Below are 25,460 nucleotides of genomic sequence, written 5' to 3'. Positions count from 1 at the left end.
AAAAAAAAAATTAGCCGGGCATTGTGGCAGTTGCCTGAAATCCCAGCTACTCGGGAGGCTGAGACAGAAGAACCACTTTAACCCAGGAGGTGGAGGTTGCAGTGAGCCGAGACTGCCCGTGGACCCCAGCCTGGGCAACAAGAATCAAACTCCATCTCAAAAAACAAAAAACAGGCCGGGCGCGGTGGCTCAAGCCTGTAATCCCCGCACGTTGGGAGGCCGAGGCGGGTGGATCACAAGGTCAAGAGATCGAGACCATCCTGGTCAACATGGTGAAACCCCGTCTCTACTAAAAATACAAAAAATTAGCTGGGCATGGTGGTGCGTGCCTGTAATCCCAGCTACTCAGGAGGCTGAGGCAGGAGAATTGCCTGAACCCAGGAGGCGGAGGTTGCGGTGAGCCAAGATAGCGCCATTGCACTCCAGCCTGGGTAACATGAGTGAAACTCCGTCTCAAAACAAAAACAAAAACAAAACAAAACAAAACCTATTTTGTAGAAATGGGGTCTCTTACTATGTTACTCAGACAGTCTTGAATTCCCAGGCTCAAGTGATCTAACTGCCCAAAGTGCTGGGATTACAGGCATAAGTCACTGTGCCTGGCCTAGTTTTGTTGTTGTTGTTAATGTAACAACAGCCATTTTGCTATAGTTTAACAATTGTACAGGTATGGAGCAGAAGTTGGGTAGGGCTCAGGTGGGTGATTCTTCTGTCTCATGTGGCCTTGACTTAACAAGGATCACTTAATAGTTTTCAGTGGGCAGATGCACTGGTCTGGAAGGTTTCACTCACATGTCTGGCACCTTGGTAAGGATGACTGGAATGCTGGGATTAGCTGGAGCTGTTAGACAGAATACGTATGCGAGACCGCCCTAGCATGGGAGCTCAAAGTGGTAGGATTTCTTATATGGCAGTTCAAAACTACTAGTGTACCAGATAGCCGGCAACTGAAGCTGCAAAACTTCTTATGGCCTAGCTTCAAAAGGCACAGAATTTTCTGAGATCAAACGTAAAGTGCTTAAAACAGTGCCTAGCTGATAAGTTCTATTAGATATTAATTATTATTTATTTATTTTATTTTTTATTTTTATATAAAAGATGGGGTTTCACCATGATGGCCAGGCTGGTCTTGAACTCCTGACCTCAGGTGATCCACCCACCTCGGCCTTCCAAAGTGCTAGGATTACAGGCGTGAGCCACCACGCCCAGGATTTTTTTTTTTTTAAAGACAGGGTTTCACCACGTTGGCCAGGCTGGTCTTGAACTCCTGACGTCAGGGTGATCCGCCTGCCTCAGCCTCCCAAAGTGCTGAGATTACAGGTGTGAGCCACCACACTCCGCCTAATTATTCTTAAAGTAATATAAAGATGAATAAGAAGAGTCTCTTTCTCTATTTTTTTTTTTTCAAGGCGGGGTTTCACCATGTTGGTCAGGCTGGTCTTGAACTCCCAACCTCAGGTGATCTGCCCACCTTGGCCTCCAAAGTGATTGGATTACAGGCATGAGCTACCACGCCCAGCCCAAGAGTCTCTTTCTCAATAATAGTTAGGTGCTTCCTTGCATAATATATGCTTATTGCTAAACTCAGCCTCTTGCTTCTCAATTTTTTTTTTTTTTTTGAGATGTTGTCTCTCTCTGTGGCACAGGCTGCTGCAATCTCTGCCTCCTGGGTTCAAGCAATTCTCCTGGCTCAGCCTCCAGAGTAGCTGGGATTATAGGCGTGCACCACCACATCCAGCTAATTTTTGTATTTTCAGCAGATAAGGGATTTCACCATGTTGGCCAGGCATGCACCACCACACCCAGCTAATTTTTGTATTTTCAGTAGAGGAGGGATTTTACCATGTTGGCGAGGCTGGTCTCAAACTCCTGACCTCAAGTGATCTGCTCGTCTAGGCCTCCCAAAGTGCCGGGGTTACAGGCATGAGCCACCATACCTCGCCTTCTCACTTTGATCTTTTCCCTAGAGATCCTCTTCTATCCCTTTGATGAGACATTGAGCTGTACATGAGCTCAGATTGGTGTTAATATTTTACTTATTTTCATTCTTTTTTTGAGACCAAGTTTCACACTTGTTGCCCAGGCTGGAGTGCAATGGTGCGGTCTTGGCTAACTACAACCTCCGCCTCCCGGGTTCAAGCGATTCTTCTGCCTCAGCCTCCCAAGTAGCTGGGATTACAGGCGCCTGTGACCATGTCTGGCTAATTTTGTATTTTTAGTAGAGACGGGGTTTCACCATGTTGGCCTGGCTGGTCTCGAACTGCTAACTTCAGGTGATCTGCCCGCCTAGGCCTCCCAAAGTGCTGGGATTTCAAGCGTGAGCCACCGCGCCCGGCCTATCTACCTTCTTTTTTGTTTAAAGGATGGATATGTACACTAATTTCCACTAAAGTAATTACAAACATGGTAACTCCCAGACTTCTAAAACTTTGACCCTTAAGAGCTTGAATCAATAGTCGGCCACTGCGAGTAGCAGCTGTCATGACACTGCCATTTCATTTGACGAGAAGCTGCGGTTTGTCACTGCCCTCCAGCTGCGTTAAGAGGATAAAAGTGCGATGGGCACTAAAACCTAAACGTCTCTTCTGGACCTCCAGAAAAAAACAGTGCTGCTCTAGGTAGGGCGCGGTGGCTCACGCCTCTAATCCTAGCACTTTGGGAGGACCAGGTGGGCGGATCATCTGAGGTCAGGACTCAGAGACCAGCCTGGCTACGATGCTGAAAGCCCGCCTCTACTAAAAATACAAAAATTAGCTGGGCGTGGTGGCACGTGCTTGAAGTCCCAGCTACATGGGAGCTTGAGGCAGGAGAATCGCTTGAATTCAGGAGGCAGAGGTTGCAGTGAGCCCAGATCACGTCACTGCACTTCAGCCTGGCGGAGACACACTGCATCTCAAAAAAAAAAAAAAGTGCTGCTCTAGCCGGGCATCTGCGGCCTCTTCGTCTCTATGGTAGTCTTTTCCTGTGTCCTAGTGTTGCATGATGGGAGAAATAGTCTACCTTCCGGGAGCAGCGCCGGGGCAGGGGCTTAACACGGAACTCCATTTCCCGGCTTGCCTAGCGAAGGCCGCTCAACTCAGAAGCGGGAGGCCGGTTCCGGTTGCATCAGCGTGGGATTACGGCAAAATGAGACTGTTCGTGAGCGAGGGTGCCCCGGGTAGCTTGCCGGTGTTGGCCGCCGCCGGGAGAGCCCGGGGCAGAGCAGAGCTGCTCATCAGCACTGTAGGCCCGGAAGGTACTCGGGCTGGTGCTGGTGGGCGGTGGATGAGGGGGGCGGGACCGAAACACGCCAGATGCTCTGCAGTTGTCTTTGCCAAAACCCCAGCCCTCGCTACACACCCCAGTCGACTTCTTCTCCTGTTATCTTTGATCACTCCACGCCCTCTTCCCTTCCACTCACATCTTTCACTTCCTTTAATTACTCTCAATATAATATCCTTCCCTTATCTCTCTCCTCCCCTCTTCAGACTTCCAGGACACTGCCTCACCTCAATAAACCGCTCTTCCCAACCTTCTACACCTATCAGGCACCCTGCTGCTCTTTAGTTACTAGCATGACAGCCCCGAGGCACCCTTTTGTTTTCTTAGGAAATCCCTCTCTCCCCTCCTAACACACACACACATTCCTTTCTTCTTACCTCTTCTCATTCTTTGCCGATTGTTTGGGTGACTCTTAAGACGTTCTCTTGTCAGTCTCCCCCAGGTCTCAATTTTGTTCTCCCACTGTGACCTTCAGATCATTATGAAGATATCCCAGTTACTTTCAGTCGTTAAGTTCTTGGCTGCAGCACTATCCCAATGCCACCACCTCCTCTGCAATCCCCATCTGTTGTTTCCAGCTGGCATTTTCAGCCTGAACACCTGCTGGCCTCTCCAGCCCATTCTGGACCCACCCCCTTTCAGTGGTCCTATCCTGGAACTTCTGGGTTGAGACTTCCCATCTTTCTTTTCTTACTCACTGAACAATACCAGGTTATCCTAAGTTGACAAAGCATTTCTTTTTTTCCTCTATTTTTTTTTTAACCCATTTTCCATTCCTACATCAGATTGTGTGGTCCCATTCCTGACCCGGCCTAAGGTCCCTGTCTTGCAGCTGGATAGCGGCAACTACCTCTTCTCCACGAGTGCAATCTGCCGGTCAGTATTGGTCCCTGGTGCAGGGAGGTGGCTGAATCAAATCAGGCCTCACTGTCCTTTGTGTGGCCTGATTTGCAGCCACTGTTTCACTGTGTGATGAGAAATGGACTCGATAAATGGGCCCCTCTAAATCCATCATCTGTTGCTCTCTCCCTGGGCAGGTATTTCTTTTTGTTATCTGGCTGGGAGCAAGATGACCTCACTAACCAGTGGCTGGAATGGGAAGCGACAGAGCTGCAGGTAGGACCAAGGTATGGGGGATGTCAGGCAGGCCCTTGCTCTGCATGGCCATCCTGACTCGTGTCCCCTGCATTTTAGCCAGCTTTGTCTGCTGCCCTGTACTATTTAGTGGTCCAAGGCAAGAAGGGGGATGATGTTCTTGGTTCAGTCCGGAGAGCCTTGACTCACATTGACCACAGCTTGCGTCGTCAGAACTGTCCTTTCCTGGCTGGGGTGAGTTGGGTCTTGAGATGAGGATTGGGGAAGGCTTATGGTGTAAGGATTAAGAGGGAAGACTATTCAGAGTGTTCGAACCCAACACTGCCACTTACTAGTAGTGTAATCTTGGCAAATCACTTAATCTCTCTAATCTTTAATTTTTTCCAGCTGTGAAATAGGGGTAATATTAGTACCTATCTCAGTGAGTTATTGTGTGGATAAAGTGAGATCATATAAAGTGCTTAATACAGTACTTGACACATAGTAAGTGCTCAGTAAATGTTAGATATTACCATTGGGAAGAAACTGAGTGTCTCATTTGTGTTACCTTTTCTCTTTCTATCCCCAATAAAGGAGACAGAATCTCTGGCTGACATTGTTTTGTGGGGAGCCCTATACCCATTACTGCAAGATCCCGCCTACCTCCCTGGTGAGAACTGTGCATATCACTCCAACCCTAGGAGCTTGGTGGAGGGGTTATAGAATGGGCAGTAGAATGCTGAGAACTCCCTTCAAGGTGCAGCTTGACTGGGCAACTATAGCAGAAGATGGCTGAGGGAACTGGGGAAAGCAACTGGAGAAACCTCAAGAAGAAGGGGGAAGAGGCCCGCTCCTCCCTGCCAGGACCTTATGTTTGCTGATTTTCTTTTCTTTTTTTTAATTTTTATTTATTTATTTTTTAAAGACGGGGTTTCACCATGTTGGTCAGGTTGGTCTTGAACTCCCGACCTCAGGTGATCTGCCCGCCTTGGCCTCCAAAGTGCTTGGATTACAGGAGTGAGCCAACATGCCCGACCACTGATTTTCTTTTCTCTCATACCCACAGAGGAGCTGAGTGCCCTGCACAGCTGGTTCCAGACACTGAGTACCCAGGAGCCATGTCAGCGAGCTGCAGAGACCGTACTGAAACAGCAGGGTGTCCTGGCTCTCCGGCCTTACCTCCAAAAGCAGCCCCAGCCCAGCCCCCCTGAGGGAAGGGCTGTCACCAATGAGCCTGAGGTTTGGAACAGGGAAGAGCTTTGAGGCCTGAGGTGGGAGGTGGCTAGGAGATGCACTCTGAGAATGGCCACTAACTTTTTCAGGTAGTGGCAAGCCTGTGGGCCCCCACCATCTGGTAAGGGATTCTCTCCACTCTTCATAGGAGGAGGAGCTGGCAACCCTTTCTGAAGAGGAGATTGCTATGGCTGTAACTGCTTGGGAGAAAGGCCTAGAAAGTTTGCCTCCGCTGCGGCCCCAGCAGAATCCAGTGTGAGTAGACATGGCACACATGAGTAGGGCTTGATTTTGTAGTGGAAATTGTTGATAGAGCCAGAACCTGCCTGCTAGGTCCCCTTTGCTGACCTCTCTTTAATTTTCTATCCTCTCCTTTTAATTCTCACACCTCTTTTTTTTTTTTTTTTTAATTTTCTCTAGCCACTCCATCTGTCCCATCTGTACCCATGTTTTACTTTTCCTTTCTTTTCTTTTTTTTTTGAGACAGAGTTTTGTTCTTGTTGCTCAGGCTGCAACTTCCGCCTCCTGGGTTCAAGCAATTCTCCTGCCTCGCCTCCTGAGTCGCTAGGATTATAGTTGTGCACCACCATGCCTGGCTAATTTTTTTGTAGAGACGAGGTTTCACCATGCTGCGCAGATAGGCTGGTCTTGAACTCCTGACCTCAGGTGATCTACCTGCCTTGGCCTCCCAAAGTGCCGGGATTACAGGTATGAGCCACCACACCTGTCCCTGCACCCATGTTTTTCAGCTACTTTTTACTCACTGTTAGGAGCTAAATCTATTTTTCCAGTCAGATCTGTATTCTGAGCTCCAGACACATTTGCCAGACTGCCCTAGACTCCTTTACCTCAACAGGCATCTCAAATTCAACATGTCCAAAACCAAACCTGTTATCTTCCTTGCCAACTGCCCTTTTTATTTATACACCTGGCTTTGTTGAACAGCCTCCACCTTCCACCTAAAAATCCAAGCTAGAAATCTTGGTGTCATCTAGACTTCTTCCTTTCTCCCTACGTGTATTATTTGCCACCGTGCTCGGCCTATAGACAGGTATTTTAAAAACTGTCTCACAAATGTAGAATTACACATTTTGAAAAGTCCAGGCCGGGTGTGGTGCCTCACGCCTGTAATCTCAGCACTTGGTGGGTGGATCATTTGAGGTCAGGAGTTCGGCCAACATGGTGAAACCCTGCCGCTACTAAAAATACAAAAATTAGCCAGGCATGGTGGTGGGCGCCTATAGTCCCAGCTACTCGGGAAGCTGAGGCAGGAGAATTGCTTGAACCCGGTAGACGGAGGTTGCAGTGAGCCCAGATCGCGTCACTGCACTGCAGCCTGGGTGACAGAGTGTGACTCCATTTCACACACACAAAAAAAAGACTTAAACAAATTTGAGACCTGCAAAATAAGTAGGGATTAGGCAAGAGTAAGAGTGGAGAGAGAGTGTTTCAGAGAGAGGAAACCTCATATGCAAAGACCTGAGGAGCAAGAGAATTTGCCTTTTAAGGAATTTCTAAAAGGAGAGTGGTGGCACGCTGGTCAGTTGGGGGCACATGGGTCAAAATGAGTTTTGAGAGGGAGTTGGGGCTGGCATCATACCATTGTCTTTCACCACGTGCCTCTATGCATACTGTTCCTTCGCCCTGCAATGCCAGCGTCTTACCTGCCTGATGCGCAACTCTTCTTGCAGAGAGGAGTTCTGTTTTTCCCTTCTCTATAGAGTGTGAGACAGTCTTAAGTGCTTCAACTTCTAGGAGGTCCCACTGTCATACTATGTTGCAATTGTCACATTCTGTGTCTGTTTCTTCAAAAATCTGTAACCTCATTGAAGGTAGAGATGTCTCTTTTATGGGGTTCAGTTGCTAGCACAGGGCAAAATGTTCAGTAGATATTGATAAAATTTGAATGAATTTATGAAAGTCCATCCTTGTTTTGTTTGTTTTGAGTATATCTTGAGTATATATTGTGGATTCAGTTTAATACTAAGCATTTTCAAGGCTAACACAGGATAGGAAAACGTGGCTGGGCACCGTGGCTCATGCCTGTAATCCCAGCACTTTGGGAGGCTGAGGTGCGCAGATCACCTGAGCTCTTCGGACTTCAGATAGTGGCTAGAGATAATAGTAACATAGCACCTGGACAGAAGGGGAGAAGCCAGCACTGAGAAAGTGTTCTTGGGAGTAGTGAGAAGATGATTGGACAGAGCCTAGGGAGAGTTTGAGCCTGCGAATCAATGAGGTATTAGAAAAGAAGCAGTCACGATAGTAAAAGTGACAGAAGTTGCTATTGGAACAAGGCTCCTTCATACCAGTACATGAGACTTCCTCACTGTGGCAGGGCCCTGTACTTGCAGCTGTAGGGGATCTTAGGGTCATTGAGGGTGCTGGTCCTGTGGGTTAGTGTGCAGAAAGACTTCAGGTGTACATGAACATACAACAGTAGAACAAATTGTCTCAGTGTCCTGTGTACTTTGGTCCCTCTTGACCCTCACCCCACCATGCACTGTTCTCTTCCTCCTTCCTTACCAGGTTGCCTGTGGCTGGGGAAAGGAATGTGCTCATCACCAGTGCCCTCCCTTACGTCAACAACGTCCCCCACCTTGGGAACATCATTGGTTGCGTGCTCAGTGCTGACGTCTTTGCCAGGTGGAGCCAGTTGCTGGGAGAGAGACCTCCTAAGGGCAGGGCAGGTCCCAGGGGAATGGGATGCCTCAAGGGTGGGGCTGGGAAGATTCCCAAGGACATGGGAACGCTGAGGTGGGACCCCCAAGATCATCATATTCCCTTGCAGGTACTCTCGCCTCCGCCAGTGGAACACCCTCTATCTGTGTGGGACAGATGAGTATGGTACAGCAACAGAGACCAAGGCTATGGAGGAGGGACTGACCCCCCAGGAGATCTGTGACAAGTACCACATCATCCATGCTGACATCTACCGCTGGTTTAACATCTCGTTTGATGTTTTTGGTCGCACTACCACTCCACAGCAGACCAAGTAAGTTTCCTCTAATGAGGCAGAAATGGGGTTTGAAGGCTGGGACTGGGAGTAGTGAGTACCCTGGAGACAGAAGGGACCCAGGTGGCTGTCTGGGTACTCCTAAACTTAGGGTCTCAGTATCACCCTGGCCAGTTGTTCAGGCATTCTTGAGGGGAGTCGGTGTGTGTAGAAGCCTGACCAGGGGCTGAAGGAGCAGATGAGGGAGGGAAGAGACCAGATGCAGGCCCATGGGAAGTATCTGTCTTCCCTCTAGTGCCTCCCTTCTACTCTGGCTGCCCTGGAATCTAAGACCGTTCTTCCCACTCTTGTATGCGTTTAGAGCACATAAACTCATTCTTCCTCTGCCTAATACTCATTCTTATAAAAACTGCTTAGTAGACAGGCCGCCAACTGACAGTGCTTTGCAGCTTAGCACTTGGACTGACTTAGTTTTTAGGATATGTTAAAGAACAGACACAGTCCTATCCTATTGGAGATTTTTGTTAATGAAAAATACAAAACAGGTACATTTGTATTCAACAAAAGTAAATTCCAAAGTGTTGAGGGCAGAGATTGTGTGGGCAGTTGGGGAATATGTGTGAGGGGTCTGGGCTTATCCAGCAAAACTCTCGAAAGATGAATAGATGGCCTTTTCCTTGAGTAGCCTTCTGCCTGATTTCTTTGGCACTGAGTTTGGGTCCCTGGTTGGAGGGGCACGAGGAAGGGGTGCACCACGTCTTCTGACTGTCTCTGGCTCACCTCGCCAGAATCACTCAGGACATTTTCCAGCGGTTGCTGGCACGAGGTTTTGTGCTGCAAGATACTGTGGAGCAACTGCGGTGTGAGCGCTGTGCCCGCTTCCTGGCTGACCGCTTCGTGGAGGGCGTGTGTCCCTTCTGTGGCTTTGAGGAGGCTCGGGGTGACCAGTGTGACAAGTGTGGCAAGCTCATCAATGCTGTCGAGCTGAAGGTGAGACAAGGGTTTCCATCAGAGCCCGGAAGGAGACAGTCCTTATTCTTAAATGACTCCCTTCTTCTCCCATTTAGGATTTTTATTATAGCATTCAGACCTTTAACCAGTGGCCCTCTTCTGCCCCATCTCAGTAACTAATCATTTAGTTGGTTTGAAAAATGCCCCCAGTGGCCGGGCGCGGTGGCTCAAGCCTGTAATCCCAGCACTTTGGGAGGCAGAGGTGGGTGGATCACGAGGTCAAAAGATCGAGACCATCCTGGTCAACATGGTGAAACCCCGTCTCTACTAAAAATACAAAAAATTAGCTGGGCATGGTGGTGCGTGCCTGTAATCCCAACTACTCAGGAGGCTGAGGCAGGAGAATTGCCTGAACCCAGGAGGCGGAGGTTGTGGTGAGCCGAGATCGCGCCATTGCACTCCAGCCTGGGTAACATGAGTGAAACTCCGTCTCAAAAAAAAAAAAAAGAAAATGGCCAGGTATGGTGACTCAGTACTTTGGGAGGCTGAGGCAGGAGGATCACTTGAGGTCAGGAGTTTTAAGACCAGCCTGGCCAACATGGTGAAACCCCATGTCTACTAAAAAAATACAAAAATGCCGGGCGCGGTGGCTCAAGCCTGTAATCCCAGTACTTAGGGAGGCCGAGGCGGGTGGATCACGAGGTCAAGAGATCGAAACCATCCTGGTCAACATGGTGAAACCCCGTCTCTACTAAAAATACAAAAAATTAGCTGGGCATGGTGGCGCGTGCCTGTAATCCCAGCTACTCAGGAGGCTGAGGCAGGAGAATTGCCTGAACCCAGGAGGCGGAGGTTGCGGTGAGCCGAGATCGCGCCATTGCACTCCAGCCTGGGTAACAAGAGTGAAACTCCGTCTCAAAAAAAAAAAAAAAAAAAATACAAAAATTAGCTGAGTGTGGTGGCGGATGCCTGTAATCTCAGTTGCTTGGGAGGCTGAGGCTCGAGAATCACTTGAACCCGGGAGGTGGAGTTTGCAGTGAGCCAAGATTGCACCACTGCACTCCAGCCTGGGTTGCAAAGTGAGACTAAAAAAAGTAAAATAAAAGCAAAAAAACAAAACATTATCCAGACCACGATGGCACAAACCTGTAATCCCAACTACTTGGGAGGTTGAGGCAGGAGAATCTCTTGAATGTAGGAGGCAAAGGTTACAGTCAGACAGGATTGCGCCACTGCATTCCAGCCTGGGTGACAGAGTAAGACTGTCTCAAAAATAAAAAATTAATAAATAAGGAGAAGGATTTGGAGGCTACAAGCCAGCAATGGGATGATGGTGGCTTGTACTAGGTTAGTAGCACTAGAAATGGAAGAAAAAAAAGTAGAAGGACTTGAAGTATATTTTTGGAGGTAAACTCTATGGAGTTGGATAGACTGGAATTTGGGATGATCAAGAAAAAGATGCCTTGTAAGTATTTGGCCTGGACAGATGGTAGCACTGTTTGTGAATGTGAGTGGGGAGAACAGGCTTTTAGGTGGGATGCAGCGATACTGTTTGGGTTTGTTAAGGTTGAGATGCTTAATAGACATCCAGGCACAGAAGGTAGGTAGACAGTTTGATATTAGGCATGTGGAGTTCAGGAGAGAGGTCCTGAGATAATTATAATTTCTCACCTTCAAAAACTCATATCAAAACTTACTTGGGGCCAGGTACAGTGGCTCATGCTTGTAATCCCAGCACTTTGGGAGGCCAAGGCGGGCAGATCACTCACCTGAGGTCAGGAGTTCAGACCAGCCTGACCAACATGGCGAAACCCCGACTCTACTAAAATACAAAAATTAGCTGGGCATAGTGGTGGGTGCCTGTAATCCCAGCTGTTACGGAGGCTGAGGCAGGAGAATCGCTTGAACTTGGGAGGTGGAGGTTGCAGTGAGCCAAAATTGTGCCATTGCACTCCAGCCTAGGCGACAGAGCAAGACTCTGTCTCCAAAAAAAAAGAAATCTACTACAAATCCCTCTCTAAAGGATGGGGAAAAAAAAAAAACCAAAAAACCCAAACTCGGAAACTTTTATTCATTAAGCTCCACCTAACTGTTTACTCCATTAGCTGTCACCCTTCTGTGTTTATATAGTCAATTTTGCCACACAAATAAATTTACTTTGTAAGATCTGCACTTGTTTCTTGCTTTTTTTGAGATGGTGTTTTGCTCTTGCTGTCCAGGCTGGAGTACAGTGACACAATCTCAGCTCACTGCAACCTCCACCTCCCAGATTCAAGTTATTCTCCTGCCTCAGCCTCCTGAGTAACTGGAATTATGGGCACATACCACCACACCCAGCTAATTTTGTATTTTTAGTAGAGGTGAAGTTTTACCATGCTGGCCAGGCTGGTTTTAAACTCTTGACCTCAGGTGATCCACCTGTCTTGGCCTCCCAAAGTGCTGGGATTACAGATGTGAGCCACGGGGCTCGGCCACACTTCTTTCTTTCTTTTTTTTTTTTTTTTTTTGTTGTGTCAGAGTCTCGCTCTGTTGCCCAGGCTGCAGTGCAGTGGCATGATCTCAGCTCACCGCAACTTCCGCCTCCCGGGTTCAAGCGATTCTCCTGTTTCAGCCTCCTGAGTAGCTGGGACTACCGGTGCACGCCACCACACCCAGCTAATTTTTTGTAGTTTTAGTAGAGATGGGGTTTCACCGTGTTAGCCAGGATGGTCTCAATCTCCTGACCTCGTGATCCACCTGCCTCGGCCTCCCAAAGTGCTGGGATTACAGGCTTGAGCCACCGCGCCCGGCCTCGGCCACACTTCTTTCTTATACAAGCCATCTCTCCCTCACTTGTAGCTTCCTCAAAGACAGGGCTGTGTCTTCACTTTAATCACTCCTTCCTCCCCTCACACAGCCAAGTACAGTACAGTGCTCTGTACCTAGCCTGTGCCCAGAGAACAAGTTTTCTATTCTGGTGTGATGGGACATGGATCTGAAACTCTGAGGAACAAATGTAGTTATACTGAGAAGATTTGAGTCTCCGTGTTTAGAGCAGGCCACATAGTAGAGTTATTGGGATGTGAGCATGGAGCTGAATTAGAAGGCAGACTGAGGAGCTGCTCATCCCTCTCTGCTCATCCCTCTCTGCTCATCCCTCTCTGCTCTTCCCCTTGCCTGCACCGCTCCCCTGCGCTCCCCTGGCCTGCAGGCCTGATCCATCCTCTGGAATTTCCCTTCGCAGAAGCCTCAGTGTAAAGTCTGCCGATCGTGCCCTGTGGTGAAGTCGTCCCAGCACCTGTTTCTGGACCTGCCTAAGGTAAGTGAGCCCTTCTCTCAACCTAGTTTTCAGGAGGCCTCTTTTGTCCCCTCCCTTTTAGCCACAAATACTGATAGCAGATTACCCTTTTTTTTTTTTTTTGAGACAGTCTCAAAAAAAAAAGAGATGGAGTCTCACTCTGTCACCCAGACTGATGCAGTGGCGTGATCTTGGCTCACTGCAACCTCCGCCTCCCGAGTTCAAGTGATTCTTCTGCCTCAGCTTCCTTAGTAGCTGGGATTACAGGCACGTGCCACCATGCCCAGCTTATTTTTCTGTATTTTTAGTAGAGATGTGGTTTTACCTTGTTGGTCAGGCTGGTCTTGAACTCCTGACCTTGTGATCCACCCGCCTTGGCTTCCCAAAGTGCCAGGATTACAGGCGTGAGCCACCACGCCCAGCAGCAGATTACTCTTAAATGTTTTAAATTTCCATTAAGAATTGTACATACTATTGTTGAGATAAAATAGATTAAAGGGCACAAAGTGAAAGCCCCAGATCCACTTGCGAGAGGCATTTACTACTGCCCATTTTCCTTTGTGTCTATTGAGAAATGTCATATGCAAATAAAAGTCCTTTTGTCTCTCTCTCTCTCTTTTTTTTTTAAAAAAAAAAAAAATAGAGCCTCTGTCACCTAAGCTGGAGTACAGTGGCATGATCATAGCTCACTGTAGCCTTGACCTCCTGGGACCAAGCAATCCTCCCACCTCAGCCTCCCAAGTCCCATGCCTAATTTTCTTTTCTTTTCTTTTCTTTTTTTTTTTTTTTTTGATACTTAGTTTCACTCTTGTCGCCCAGGCTGGAGTACAATGGCGAGATCTTGGCTCACTGCAACCTCTGTCTCCTGGGTTCAAGCGATTCTCCTGCCTCAGCCTCCCGAGTAGCTGGGATTACAGGCACCCACCACCATGCCTGACTAATTTTCGTATTTTTAGTAGAGATGGTGTTTCACCATGTTGTCCAGGCTGGTCTTGAACTCCTGATCTCAGGTGATCCGCCCGAAACTGCTGGGATTACAGGCGTGAGCCACCGTGCCCGGCCACCTGACTAATTTTTAAAATGTTTTTGTAGAGATGGGTTCTCACTATGTTACCCAGGCTGGTGTCAAACTCTTGGGCTCAAGCAATTCTCCTGCCTCTGCCTACAAACATGTTTGGATTACAGGCATGAGCAACTGTACTCAGCATTGACCTCTTTTTTTTTTTTTTTTTTTTTTTTTTTTTTGAGACAGAGTTTCATTCTTGTTGCCCAGGCTGGAGTGCAGTGGTGCGGTCTCGGCTCACTGCAACCTCTGCCTCCCAGATTCAAGTGATTCTCCTACCCCAGCCTCCCACAATAGCTGGGATTACAGGCGCCTGCCACCATGCCTGGCTAATTTTTATATTTTTAGTAGAGACGGGGTTTTACCATGTTGGCCAGGCTGGTCTTGAACTCCTGACCTCAGGTGATCCAGCAGCCTCAGCCTCCCAAAGTGCTGGGATTACAGGCATGAACCACCATGCCTGGCCTCACCTCATTTTTAATATACAGTATTCCTCCTTCGGTACCTTGGGCTTGGAGAAAAGAAAAATAAATAGGCTGGGCGCATTGGCTTATCATGCCTGTCATCCTAGCACTTTACGAGGCTGAGGTGGGAGGATCTGTTGATGCCAGGAGCTGGAGACCAGTCTGGACAACATAGTAGTAAGACCCTGTCTCTACAAAATAATTGAAAAATTAGCCTGGTATGGTGGTGCGATCCTATAGTCTCAGCTACTCAAGAGGTTGAGGTGGAAGGATATTTGAGCCCAGGAGTTTGAGGTTATAGTAAGCTGTGACTGTGCCACCGTTAAGGCCACATGCAGTGACTCACACCTGTAATTCCATTATTTTGGGAGGCTGAGGCAAGAGGATTGCTTGAGCCCAAGGGTTTGAGACCAGCCTGAACAACATAGTGAGACCCTCACTTTACAAACAGTAAAACAGCCTGGCCCGGGTGCAGTGGCTCATGCCTGTAATCCCAACACTTTGTGAGGCCTAGGTGGGTGGATGACTGGAGCCTAGATGGGTGGATGCCTAGGTGGGCAGATGACTTTGAGACCAACCTGGGCAACATGGTGAGACCCACATCTCTACAAAAAATACAAAAGTCAACTGAGTGTGGTCGTGCACGCCTGCAGTTGCGCACGGCTAGAATTACAGGCGTGAGTCACTGCATGTGGCCTTTAATTTTTATATACTTTATTGATAGGGTCTCACTCCAGGCTGGAGTGTAGTGGCAAAATCATGGCTTACTGTAACCTCAAACTCCTGGGATGATCCTTCCACCTCACCTCAACCTTTTGAGTAGCTGAGACTACAGTGAGCCTTGATTGAGACACTGCACTGCAGCTTGGGCGACAGAGTAAGTTTTTTTGAGACCCTCCTGCTGAGGGTCTTAGAAGGAAGCCAGGAGTTCAAGACCAGCCTGGGCAACAAAGCAAAAACCTGTCTCTTTACAGAAAAAAACAACAACATTGGCTGGGCATAGTGGCTTATGCCTGTAATTCCAACTTCCAACACTTTGGGAGGCCAAGGTGGGAGAATCGCTTGAGCCCAGGAGTTCGAGACCAGGGTGGGCAACATGGCAAAACCCCATCTCTGCTAAAAATATAAAAATTGGCCAGGTGTGGTGGCATGTGCCTGTAGTGCCAGCTACCTAGGAGGCTGAGGTTTAAGGATCACTTGAGTCTGGGAGGCTGAGGCTGCAGTGAGCCATGATGTGCCATTGTACTCCACTGTGAGGCCCTGATATAGAGAAGATTATCATGGCCTCTGTACAAGAATGACATGCAAACTTGTGAAGCGTTCCACATTTTTAAAAATTAAAAAAGAATTTTTTTAGGGACAGGATTTTGCTGCGTTGCCCAGGATGGTCATCAGCTGCCCTCAAGTGATCCTCCTGCCTCAGCCTTCCGAGTAGCTGGTATTACAGAAGCAAGCCACTGCCCCTGGTTGTGTTAAAAATTTAGTTAAGGCTGGGCATGGTCGCTCACAACTGTAGTCCCAGACCTTTTGGAAGCTCAGGTGGGCAGATTGCTTGAGCTTAGGCCTTAAAGACCAACCTGGGCAATGTGGCAAAACCCCGTTTCTACAAAAATTAGTCTGGCATGGTGGTGTGCACCTGTGGTCCCAGCTATTGGGGAAGCTGAGGTAGGAGGATTGCCTGAACCCAAGAGGTTTAGGCTGCAGTGAGCTGTGATCTTGATTGCGCCACTGCACTCCAGTCTGGGTGACAGAGCAAGACTCTGTCTCCAAAAGAAAAAAGTTATATATTGCCAAACTATACTCCAAAAAGGTTGTATGTGTTTATCGTTATGCTAACCATATACGAGACTTTCTTAAATCAGCCCTCTGTCTTTCTCTGCTATCTCAGCTGGAGAAGCGACTGGAGGAGTGGTTGGGGAAGACATTGCCTGGCAGTGACTGGACACCCAATGCTCGGTTTATCATCCGTTCTTGGCTTCGGGATGGCCTCAAGCCACGCTGCATAACCCGAGACCTCAAATGGGGAACCCCTGTACCTTTAGAAGGTTTTGAAGACAAGGTAAAAACTCTTTTTTATTCATATCAAATTATGCAGCCTTGGTGTTAAGACCCTGGGCTGGCAGAATAGACTGCTGATTATGTCTTGTTCCAGTTTGAGACTTTGGATTGGTCCCTAACATGTTTCCCTGCACCTGACCCTCCAGGTATTCTATGTCTGGTTTGATGCCACTATTGGCTATCTGTCCATCACAGCCAACTACACAGACCAGTGGGAGAAATGGTGGAAGAACCCAGAGCAAGTGAGCAGTTTTTGGTTAGGCTGTGCATGGGGAGGGTAGGCGGTAGGGTGGGGGTGGTAGGGTTGGGTGTCTGGTCTTCCTTGGGCCTTTGAAGAATGTCTCAGGAAATCTCTCCTAACTACGTTCCCCTAGGTGGACCTATATCAGTTCATGGCCAAAGACAATGTTCCCTTCCATGGCTTAGTGTTTCCTTGTTCAGCCCTAGGAGCTGAGGATAACTATACTTTGGTCAGCCACCTCATTGCTACAGGTAGGTGCCCTGGAAAACTACCGATGGGGTGTTCATAGGAAATGGGGGTTGAGGCAGTACTCAGAAAAAGATCTTGGAGAGATGCTGTCTTGAGTTAGGAGTTGCGATGAAATCAGGAATAACGAGAACTCAACCTAGAGAAAGGAAACAAGAACCTGAAGAAAGCAAAAGTCCAAAGCTAAAACTTTGTAGTAGATATAAGCAAAGAGAAAAAAGGCCAGAATGGATAGGAAGGGACTCCCAAAATCTGAACATACCAGCCACTCAAGGAGAAATGTTGTTGGACACCCATAGTTGAGGTTAGGAAGAGGAAAAAAAGAAGTTAGTGGGCTAGAGAGAGGAAGGATGTGATTTAAGCAGATGGTTCTCATTCTCCTCTGTCCAGAGTACCTGAACTATGAGGATGGGAAATTCTCTAAGAGCCGGGGTGTGGGAGTGTTTGGGGACATGGCCCAGGACACGGGGATTCCTGCTGACATCTGGCGCTTCTATCTGCTGTACATTCGGCCTGAGGGCCAGGACAGTGCTTTCTCCTGGACGGACATGCTGCTGAAGAATAATTCTGAGCTCCTTAACAACCTGGGCAACTTCATCAACAGGTAGGATGTGGTAAAGGGTCAGAGTTAGCAGTGAGCCAGGATGTGGCTCATTTTCCCTCAGGAGATGGGAATGTGGAGAGAACTAGCAAATGGGCAGGAGGCTGTGAGGACAGTGTGGAAAGTTGATTTCTATAAATTGGGATCTGTTCCTAGCACATACGAGGCTATGTATGCTTGATGGAACAGTTAGCTACAGAGATGTGATTTAGCAAAGTTGGTTATAAAGTGGGTTTTTGTAATTTGTTTTATTATTAATGTTCTTTGTATTATTGAAGAGGTATTCTCTCCTAGAAAAATAGTTAACCTGTAGATCACTGAAAAGTTTGGCCGAAGAAAGGGGTTATTTTGGTTTGGGGGTAGGAGGCTTCTGTGGGCTGGGCATTGTGGCTTATGTCTGTAATTCTAGTACTTCGGGAGGCTGAGGCAGGAGGATCACTTGAGGCCAGAAGTTCAAGACTTGCCTGAGCAACATAGTGAGTCTCCCATCTCTACAAAAAAAAAAATCAGCCAGGTGTGGTGGCACATATCTGTAGTCCCAGCTGCTGAGGATGGTGAGGCAGGATGATCTCCTGAGCCCATGAGATTGAGGCTGCAGTGAGCAGTGCTTATGCCACTGCACTCCAGCCTTGGCAAAAGGGTGAGATCCTGTCTCCAAAAAAAAAAAAAGGCTTCTGCTACACTCTTCATTCAGTGTTTTTGTTTTGTTACCTTAGGCTCACATTCTGTCATTGGTCCCTATCTCAGATCTTCTGCAATCTAATGCAGTACCCTCTGTAGCTTAGGATTCTTCAGTCACTCTCTCTGAGCCCCCTGGACCCTTAGTTCAGTCCTATTCACTTTCAGCTTTGGTCATTAACCACATTTAATAAATAGTCCTTATCTACAGGAGTTTGAGACCAGCTGGCCAACCTGGTGAAACCCTGTCTCCACTAAAAATACAAAAATTAGCCAGGCATGGTGGCACACGTCTGTAATCCCAGCTACTTGGGAGGCTGAGGGAGGAGAATCACTTGAACCCAGGAGGCGGATATTGCAGTGAGCACTGTGCGCCAGACTGGGCAACAGAGTGAGACACCTTCTCAAAAAATAAAATAAAAATAAAAATAAGTAAATAGTCCTTACTTAGAGTATTTGTTTGATAGCAGTGAACATATATTTCACCTTGTCATTTTGAGTATTGACTTCTTAAAAATAAGTACAGTTGCTTAATCAGGTTTCTTTATGTGCAGAGTCAGATTCTTAGGGGAGAGACAGAGTAAAGAATTAATTTGTTAAGCTTTGCCTGCTAGTTTGAGGGAGCCAGGAGGTATCTGTTCCCAGGCAGGAATCCTGAGAGAATGTACAGTTGTGGAAATTGGGTCAAATTCTAACAAGGAGACTAGATAATAACTTCCCCTCTTTTCTCCACTTCTTTCCTACTCCCAACCAAGAGCTGGGATGTTTGTGTCTAAGTTCTTTGGGGGCTATGTGCCTGAGATGGTGCTCACCCCTGATGATCAGCGCCTGCTGGCCCACGTCACCCTGGAGCTTCGGCGCTATCACCAGCTGCTTGAGAAGGTTCGGTAAGTAACTGACACCTCTGTCTCATCTGCTGGCATGTTGAGAGCCTTGTATTGGTCCCTGTAGGACAGTACACCGTGACCTGCTTCCTCCCTTCCCAGGATCCGGGATGCCTTGCGCAGTATCCTCACCATATCTCGACATGGCAACCAATACATTCAGGTGAATGAGCCCTGGAAGCGGATTAAAGGCAGTGAGGCTGACAGGTAGGTAAGCGGGGAGGGTTGGCTAAAGGAATAAAGTGGCTTGTAGGCTGTATCCTCCTGGAGGTCTTGACTAATATCTCTTCTTCCTCAGGCAACGGGCAGGCACAGTGACTGGCTTGGCAGTGAATATAGCTGCCCTGCTTTCTGTCATGCTTCAGCCTTACATGCCCACGGTTAGTGCCACAATCCAGGCGCAGCTGCAGCTCCCACCTCCAGCGTGTAGTATCCTACTGACAAACTTCCTGTGTACCTTACCAGCAGGACACCAGATTGGCACAGTAGGTGGAAGAGCCAGCCTCTCTTAAAATTGATACTCTTGCCATGCAGCTTTTGGAGTGGGTGAGAGAAGACCTAACATACCTCCAGTGCTACTTTGGGCATGGAACTCTTAAAAATCTCTGATACAAAGTCCTTGGTAGTTGTTCACAAGTCCAGAATTATCTGTACATCCTCGTTGTTCTTCATGCCAGAAACCAGACCTGGCACACAAAACTAACCAGTAAACAGATGTCTGAAGAAACACTGTGATTACCTAGTCTCCATAATGCTAGCAGTGGGCAGGGAAAATACAGGATAGCCATTTTCTCTTTGACACAAGATGAAAAATTAAGTACATCACTAAGTTTCTGGATCAGCCTAACATCCTCAGCTTAAAAATCTTTGACCCTATAAATTCTTTGGGCTTTCATAGAGAAAGCTGACACTAATTTCCTAAAATCAGTAGATATTAGCTCAGGGTTATGCTGTTTTTCTAAAACACATCAGAGATTGGGGTTGGAGAGGTCAGGTAAAGTCTGTATCTATCTTAGTGTTGCTCTGAGTTATTCCAATGTTGTTCTGGAACTCCTTTTTTTTTTTACAGGTCAGTCCCTTGTTCCAAAAATTGGAAAATGACCAGATTGAAAGTTTGAGGCAGCGCTTTGGAGGGGGTCAGGTGAGAAAGCTAAAGGCTGTGTGTGCTCTCAACTCTACAGCATCACTTCCTTAATTTCCCTAAGTAGTCCTTACCCATCACTCTTTCCATCTTTTGGCCCTGCCACTTCCTCACTTACAGTTTCTCTTTCCTGTCTTAGCTAGAAGAGACCCTTGACTTAAAGGTAATCGCTTTCCCTCTGAGATGCTGTATAAAACTGGAGGTTAGGGGATATATGTGGTAGCTAGTGATAACTTTGTTGGCTCTCCTCCAGGCAAAAATGTCCCCGAAGCCAGCAGTTGCAGAGACTGGTACAACAGCCGCACCCCAGCAGATACAAGCACTGATGGATGAAGTGACGAAACAGGTATGAAGCTTAAGCCCTGTGGGAGACTGGAAAAGCTGAATCCTAAATAGGTCTTTTTCTTGCCTCACTGTTATTCTCCCCACCCACTTTATCTTAGGGCAACATTGTTCGAGAACTGAAAGCACAAAAGGCAGACAAGAACCAGGTTGCTGCGGAGGTGGCTAAACTCTTGGATCTAAAGAAACAGTTGGCTGTAGCTGAGGGGAAACCCCCTGAAGTCCCTAAAGGCAAGAAGAAAAAGTAAAAGACCCTTGGCTCATGGAAAGTCACTTTAATAGACAGGGACAGTAATAAATAAATATACAATCTCTATATACAAGCTGAGACCCTTTCCTTTTGTCTAACTCCAAGCCTGCCTCCTGCATATGTGGTATGGAGGGTCACATCATTGGCACTAGTGAGAGGGTGGTCAGTAGCCACTTCTGAGAAAAGTGGGTAGTGTGGTCCGGGTTGGGGAGTGATGGTCCCAACTGTTCATGCTTGGTGCAGATTCACCATTCGGTCAATCAGAGCTCGCCGGGTCACCTCTACTTCCCTGGTCAGGCGCTCGATTTCCTGCTTGAGCCGTTCATTCTCTTCCACTAGCTGTGCCACTTTCCTTTCATTCTCCTGTTCTTTCTCCTTCATGCGTTGCTTTCCAGCCCGGGCTGGGGAGTGGCCACTCTGTTTCCGTTTCCTGTTTCTCCCTTGGTCTTCCTCCTCTTCCTCCTGAGCCAGGGAGCTCTGACTGGAATCCGGAGAGCGAGGGCTCTGGGAGGTGCTTGTGACCTCTGCTGGTCCTGGCTCCTCCTCAGTCAGCCAAGCAAGAGAGGCAGGGTCAAGAGTGGTGAAGGTTTTTGATTCTTCCTTCAAGTAAATGAGGAAAGGGGGCGGAGATATTAGTTGAGAATGGAAAGGTAACATCCCCCTTTAGCTTTAGGCCTAGCATTCTTACCTCTTCATTTCCAGGAGGTGAGACATAGGTACCTCCATTTTCATCTGAAGACAGGACCTCTTGCAGGTCCTCATACCAGGCTTCCAGCTCCCAGCTGGACAGTGTCCCGAAGGAGAAAGGCAATGACTCAGCTGCCATCTCTGCAGTTGATCAGTCTGGAAAAGCATATTTGCAGGGTAATGGGGAGTGGGTGGAACAAGCTCCATGTAGCAAACAGGTTGGCAAGCTGGTATGATGCCTGTTTTTGTAGATAAAGTCGTATTGGAACACAGCCACATCTGTGTATTTACGTATTGTTTATGGCTGCTTTCATGCTGCAGTGGCAGAGATAAAGTCATGCTAGAGACTATAGGACTCTTGATATCTAAATAGTTACTATCCTGCCCTTTAAAATTTACCAACCCTTAGTCTATATTAATATTTCCTCCTTGCTTTTGCCCAGGACTTGAAAAAGCAAAGTGCCTAGATGTTCATGCTTAGAGGATCTGGAGGACTAGTCAGAATCCTTAGTCCTTATCAAGGTTAGGCTGAGCTGAACCACACAGGAGAAGGGAGCGCAGAGGACCTGGTACTTCCCCCTGGAAACTACTAATAGAATTCCCAAGTGGGGGCCGGGCGTGGTGGCTCGAGCCTGTAATCCCAGCACTTTGGGAGGCCGAGGTGGGTGGATCACGAGGTCAAGAGATCGAGACCATCCTGGTCAACATGGTGAAACCCCATCTCTACTAAAAATACAAAAAATTAGCTGGACATGGTGGTGCGTGCCTGTAATCCCAGCTACTTAGGAGGCTGAGGCAGGAGAATTGCCTGAACCCAGGAGGCGGAGGTTGCGGTGAGCCGACATCGCGCCATTGCACTCCAGCCTGGGTAACATGAGTGAAACTCCGTCTCAAAAAAAAAAAAAAAAGAAAAAAAAAAAGAATTCCCAAGTGGGACTGAGGACTAGTAAAAGTTTAACCTTAATGGGGACTGAAGACTGGTAAGGCAGACCAGTCTTTGTTGGGGCTTTCTGTGAGGATCATCTTTCCATTAGGAGACTTTTTTTTTGAAATGGAGTCTTGCTCTGTTGCCAGGCTGGAATGCAGTGGCACGATCTCAGCTCAGCACAACCTCCACCTTCTGGGTTCAAGCAATTCTTCTGCCTCAGCTTCCCAAGTAACTGGGACTACAGGTGCGCGCCACCACACCCAGCTAATTTTTGTATTTTTAGTAGAGGAGGTTTCACCATGCTGGCCAGGATGGTCTGGATCTCCTGACCTCATGAGGTGCCCACCTCGGCTTCCTAAAGTGCTGGGAATACAGGCGTGAACCACCGCGCCCGGCCACCATTAAGACATTCTTTAGGAACAGCGGTTTGTTACCGTGTTAGGAGCAAGCCAGGAGAATAGCCTGACAGCAAAAGCTTGCTCAGATTCAAACTCTCCTCTCCCACCTTCTCTAGGTCTTTTCATAATCTCTTAGGGTCTCAGCAAAAGGAGTCTAAACAGCATCTCTTAGGACTTGATTTTGGGAAAGGGCAGGTCAAGTTTACCTGCTTTCAGGTGTGGTGATGTATGAAGATACACTTCCTCCTTGAACACTGTGGGCAACAAACAGAAATGTTAAGCCATTTTTGGAAGGGGGAGAGGCAACTCATTTTTCTTTTATCTCCAGCCTCCTACAGGTCCTTCCTTCTTCTGGTCTTGTGAGGTATGCATACTTAATGGTCCCTGTAGCCATTTCCAAGGGCAGAAGAGGGCCTGACTTCCTTTATTTTTAGTTGCTGACATTTGTAGGCCTGGTTACATAATAGCAAAGTCCTGGCCAACTCAGCTTTCTGTACATTCAAGGCAGGCCTCAAACCTGCCAGGATAAAGACTAAACTACAGGGAAAGGAAGAAATCGTGGCATTTTCCTAACTTCATTCCCACACTGACATCCTCCAAATGTTCATTTCCAGTCTAGACCTCTTCCAGAACTTTGGATGCTGCTGTCTACTGCCTACCTGCCATTTTTCTGTTTATGTCTTATAGGCAACTTTTAGACTACGTGCAAAGGCAGACTTGCTGATTTTCCCCTTCCAAGGTCATCCCCATCTCAGTAGATGACAAAACTCTAGTTGCTTAAGCCGAAAACCTTATCATCCTTTATTCCTCTTCTCTCATCCCCTGCAATCCAATCCAAAGTACTAGCAAATTTTAACCTTTTTTTTTTTTTTTTTTTTTGAGACAAGAGTCTCACTCTTTTCGCCAAGACTGGAGTACAGTGGTGCAATCTCAGCTCACTGCAACCTCCACTCCTGGGTTCAAGCAATTCTCCACCCTCAGCCTCCCGAGTAGCTGGGATTACAGGTACACACTACCATGCCTGGCTAATTTTTGTATTTTTAGTAGAGATGGCGTTTCACCATGTTGGCCAGGCTGGTCTTGAACTGCTGACCTCACGTAATCCACCCACCTCTGGCCTCCCAAAGTGCTAGGATTACAGGCGAGAGCCACCATGCCCAGCCCTTAACTCATTCTTTAAAAATGAGTTTTAAAACCTTTGCTTAGAAGAATCTAAACACTTCTCATTAATTCCATTGTTTCCAATCTAGATCAATTTACCACCATCTCTCTGTTACTGCAGAAACTTCCTGATTGCAGATCTCCCCATTTCTTCTCTTGCCACCCCTCCTGAAGTCTATTCACCATACAGCTTCCTGGGTGAGCCTTTTAAAACAGGTCATTCCTCTGCTCAAAACCCTCCAATGAATTCCTATTTCATGTCATGGAAGTCACTGGAGGGTTTTGAGCAGAGGATTACCTAAGGTAATTCCTGACCACCTGAGTAAAATTGTAATCTCCTTCCTGAACATTCTCCATTCCTTTCTCTACTTTAGCTTTCTCCAAGGCCCTTTTATTTTGTTTACTGTACGCCTCCCACTGAGATGATTTTTCCTCTTGCTCAAGGATGTACCCTGATCCCCAAACTGTTTGGCACACAGTAGGTCCTCATTAAGTATTTGTTAAGAATGAACAGGTAAATTCCCCCCAGTCACTCTTACAGGGAAGGGACAGGCAGAGCGGCAGCTGCGATCCCTAGGGACTGGAGATGCAATATTGGCCAGAGTATTTCTCTGCAGGGCTGTCCTCCCTGGGGAACCCTCCCTTGCCTTCCAGTGTGTGGGCTCGGCTTTCATCAGCAGTGGAGCCTCAGGTCAGAGGGCTGCAGAGCCAGACCGGGGGCTGGCCTGATGCAATGGTTACACAGAGATTAGTTGGGAGATGGGACGGGGTAAAGAGGCAGGGACTAATCCCGAGGGAAGGGCGGTACCCTGGGGAGACCCCAAGTGGCCTCCAACACTTAAGAGATCCAGGCTGCTCTCTTGTGTGGGAGGCTGAGAGACCTCTAGGGCGAAAGGTAAACACACCGCTGCCTGTCCATCGGCACCCCTCCTCCCAAAGGCTTATGTCAGTCTCCTCAGGGTTCCCCTATCCCCTGCAGGGTCCAGTAGAGTCCCAGCTACCGAGATGGCCATGCTGACACCAGAGGCGCTGAGGCTGAGACAGGATTGGGGGTGGGGTAGGGAGAAGGCCACTGGTGGTGAAGCGGCGGAAACGGCTTGAGCGATGGTCGCCCAGTCTTAGAGCGGGGGTGTGTCCTGTTGCCCTGCCTCCCACCGGACAGGCCTAATGAATTTCCCAAGGGCAGACGAGGCCCCTTTGCCCAGCAGCGCGGAGCAGGGCCGATGCTCCAGGCAGGAGTGGAGTGACGCTGTCGTCAGAAACAATACTGGTTTGTAAGGACTACACCAGAATAAGGGATTCTCCTCATCCGTCTCTCGGACGGTCCCTAACTTCACGGTGGAGTGGTGAGGCCAATCCTAAAGAGGGGACGCCCCAACTTTGAGGACACGGGAGAGTAAAGGGTAAATAAGAGTCAGTACTCGCCTCTCTCCTCAGGTTCCAGTTCTGATTTTGGCTCTGTCGCTGCCACCCGCTCATCTTCAACATGATATTCTCCGTGCCTTAGACTTAAGCCTCTGACCTCTGGAGCGCCTAGCTGTAATCTTTTACCATGGCCTTGCCCTC

General features: G+C 47.9%; 3 protein-coding genes and 1 pseudogene across 6 annotated transcripts in view; 2 read left to right on the top strand and 2 right to left on the bottom strand.

Annotated features, from left to right (window-relative positions):
• Window positions 1-3,966, bottom strand: part of ARHGAP9 (Rho GTPase activating protein 9) — a 17,577-nt gene extending 13,611 nt beyond the window's left edge. For both annotated transcript variants that reach the window (XM_032289539.1, XM_032289529.1), the window contains exon 1: window positions 3,639-3,966. In XM_032289539.1, the coding sequence (XP_032145430.1) occupies window positions 3,639-3,648 (10 nt within the window). In that variant the 5' untranslated portion in view covers window positions 3,649-3,966. The remainder of the gene's footprint in view (window positions 1-3,638) is intronic.
• MARS1 (methionyl-tRNA synthetase 1) lies at window positions 2,974-20,793 on the top strand. Of its 3 annotated transcripts, XM_032289507.1 has the most exons (22): window positions 2,974-3,235; window positions 4,047-4,137; window positions 4,299-4,377; window positions 4,456-4,590; window positions 4,930-5,005; window positions 5,402-5,574; window positions 5,717-5,823; window positions 8,098-8,214; window positions 8,360-8,563; window positions 9,313-9,514; window positions 12,699-12,773; window positions 16,168-16,338; window positions 16,484-16,579; window positions 16,712-16,829; window positions 17,215-17,428; window positions 18,859-18,990; window positions 19,090-19,194; window positions 19,286-19,472; window positions 20,057-20,128; window positions 20,268-20,291; window positions 20,382-20,474; window positions 20,572-20,793. In XM_032289507.1, the coding sequence occupies exons 1-22, from the start codon at window positions 2,980-2,982 to the stop codon at window positions 20,716-20,718; spliced, it is 2,874 nt and encodes a 957-aa protein (XP_032145398.1). In that variant the 5' UTR covers window positions 2,974-2,979; the 3' UTR covers window positions 20,719-20,793. The 3 variants fall into 3 exon arrangements, with proteins under 3 accessions (XP_032145398.1, XP_032145404.1, XP_032145397.1); XM_032289513.1 differs by lacking the exon at window positions 8,098-8,214 and having other exon boundaries at window positions 3,062-3,235; XM_032289506.1 differs by lacking the exon at window positions 20,268-20,291 and having other exon boundaries at window positions 3,062-3,235.
• On the top strand, window positions 15,540-15,611 carry LOC116527868 (annotated as a pseudogene).
• DDIT3 (DNA damage inducible transcript 3) lies at window positions 20,731-25,460 on the bottom strand. Its single transcript, XM_032289613.1, is given in 5 exon segments — window positions 20,731-21,320; window positions 21,409-21,557; window positions 21,560-21,646; window positions 22,940-22,987; window positions 25,320-25,460. Coding segments are annotated over 3 exon segments (576 nt in total). The 5' UTR covers window positions 21,615-21,646; window positions 22,940-22,987; window positions 25,320-25,460; the 3' UTR covers window positions 20,731-20,948.

The sequence above is a fragment of the Sapajus apella genome, unplaced genomic scaffold (assembly GCF_009761245.1).
Source record: "Sapajus apella isolate SASKATOON/1434 unplaced genomic scaffold, GSC_monkey_1.0 scaffold2, whole genome shotgun sequence".
Lineage (NCBI taxonomy): Eukaryota > Metazoa > Chordata > Mammalia > Primates > Cebidae > Sapajus > Sapajus apella.
Note: the sequence above shows the minus strand (reverse complement) of the source record. Positions and strands in the feature narration are given on the sequence as shown.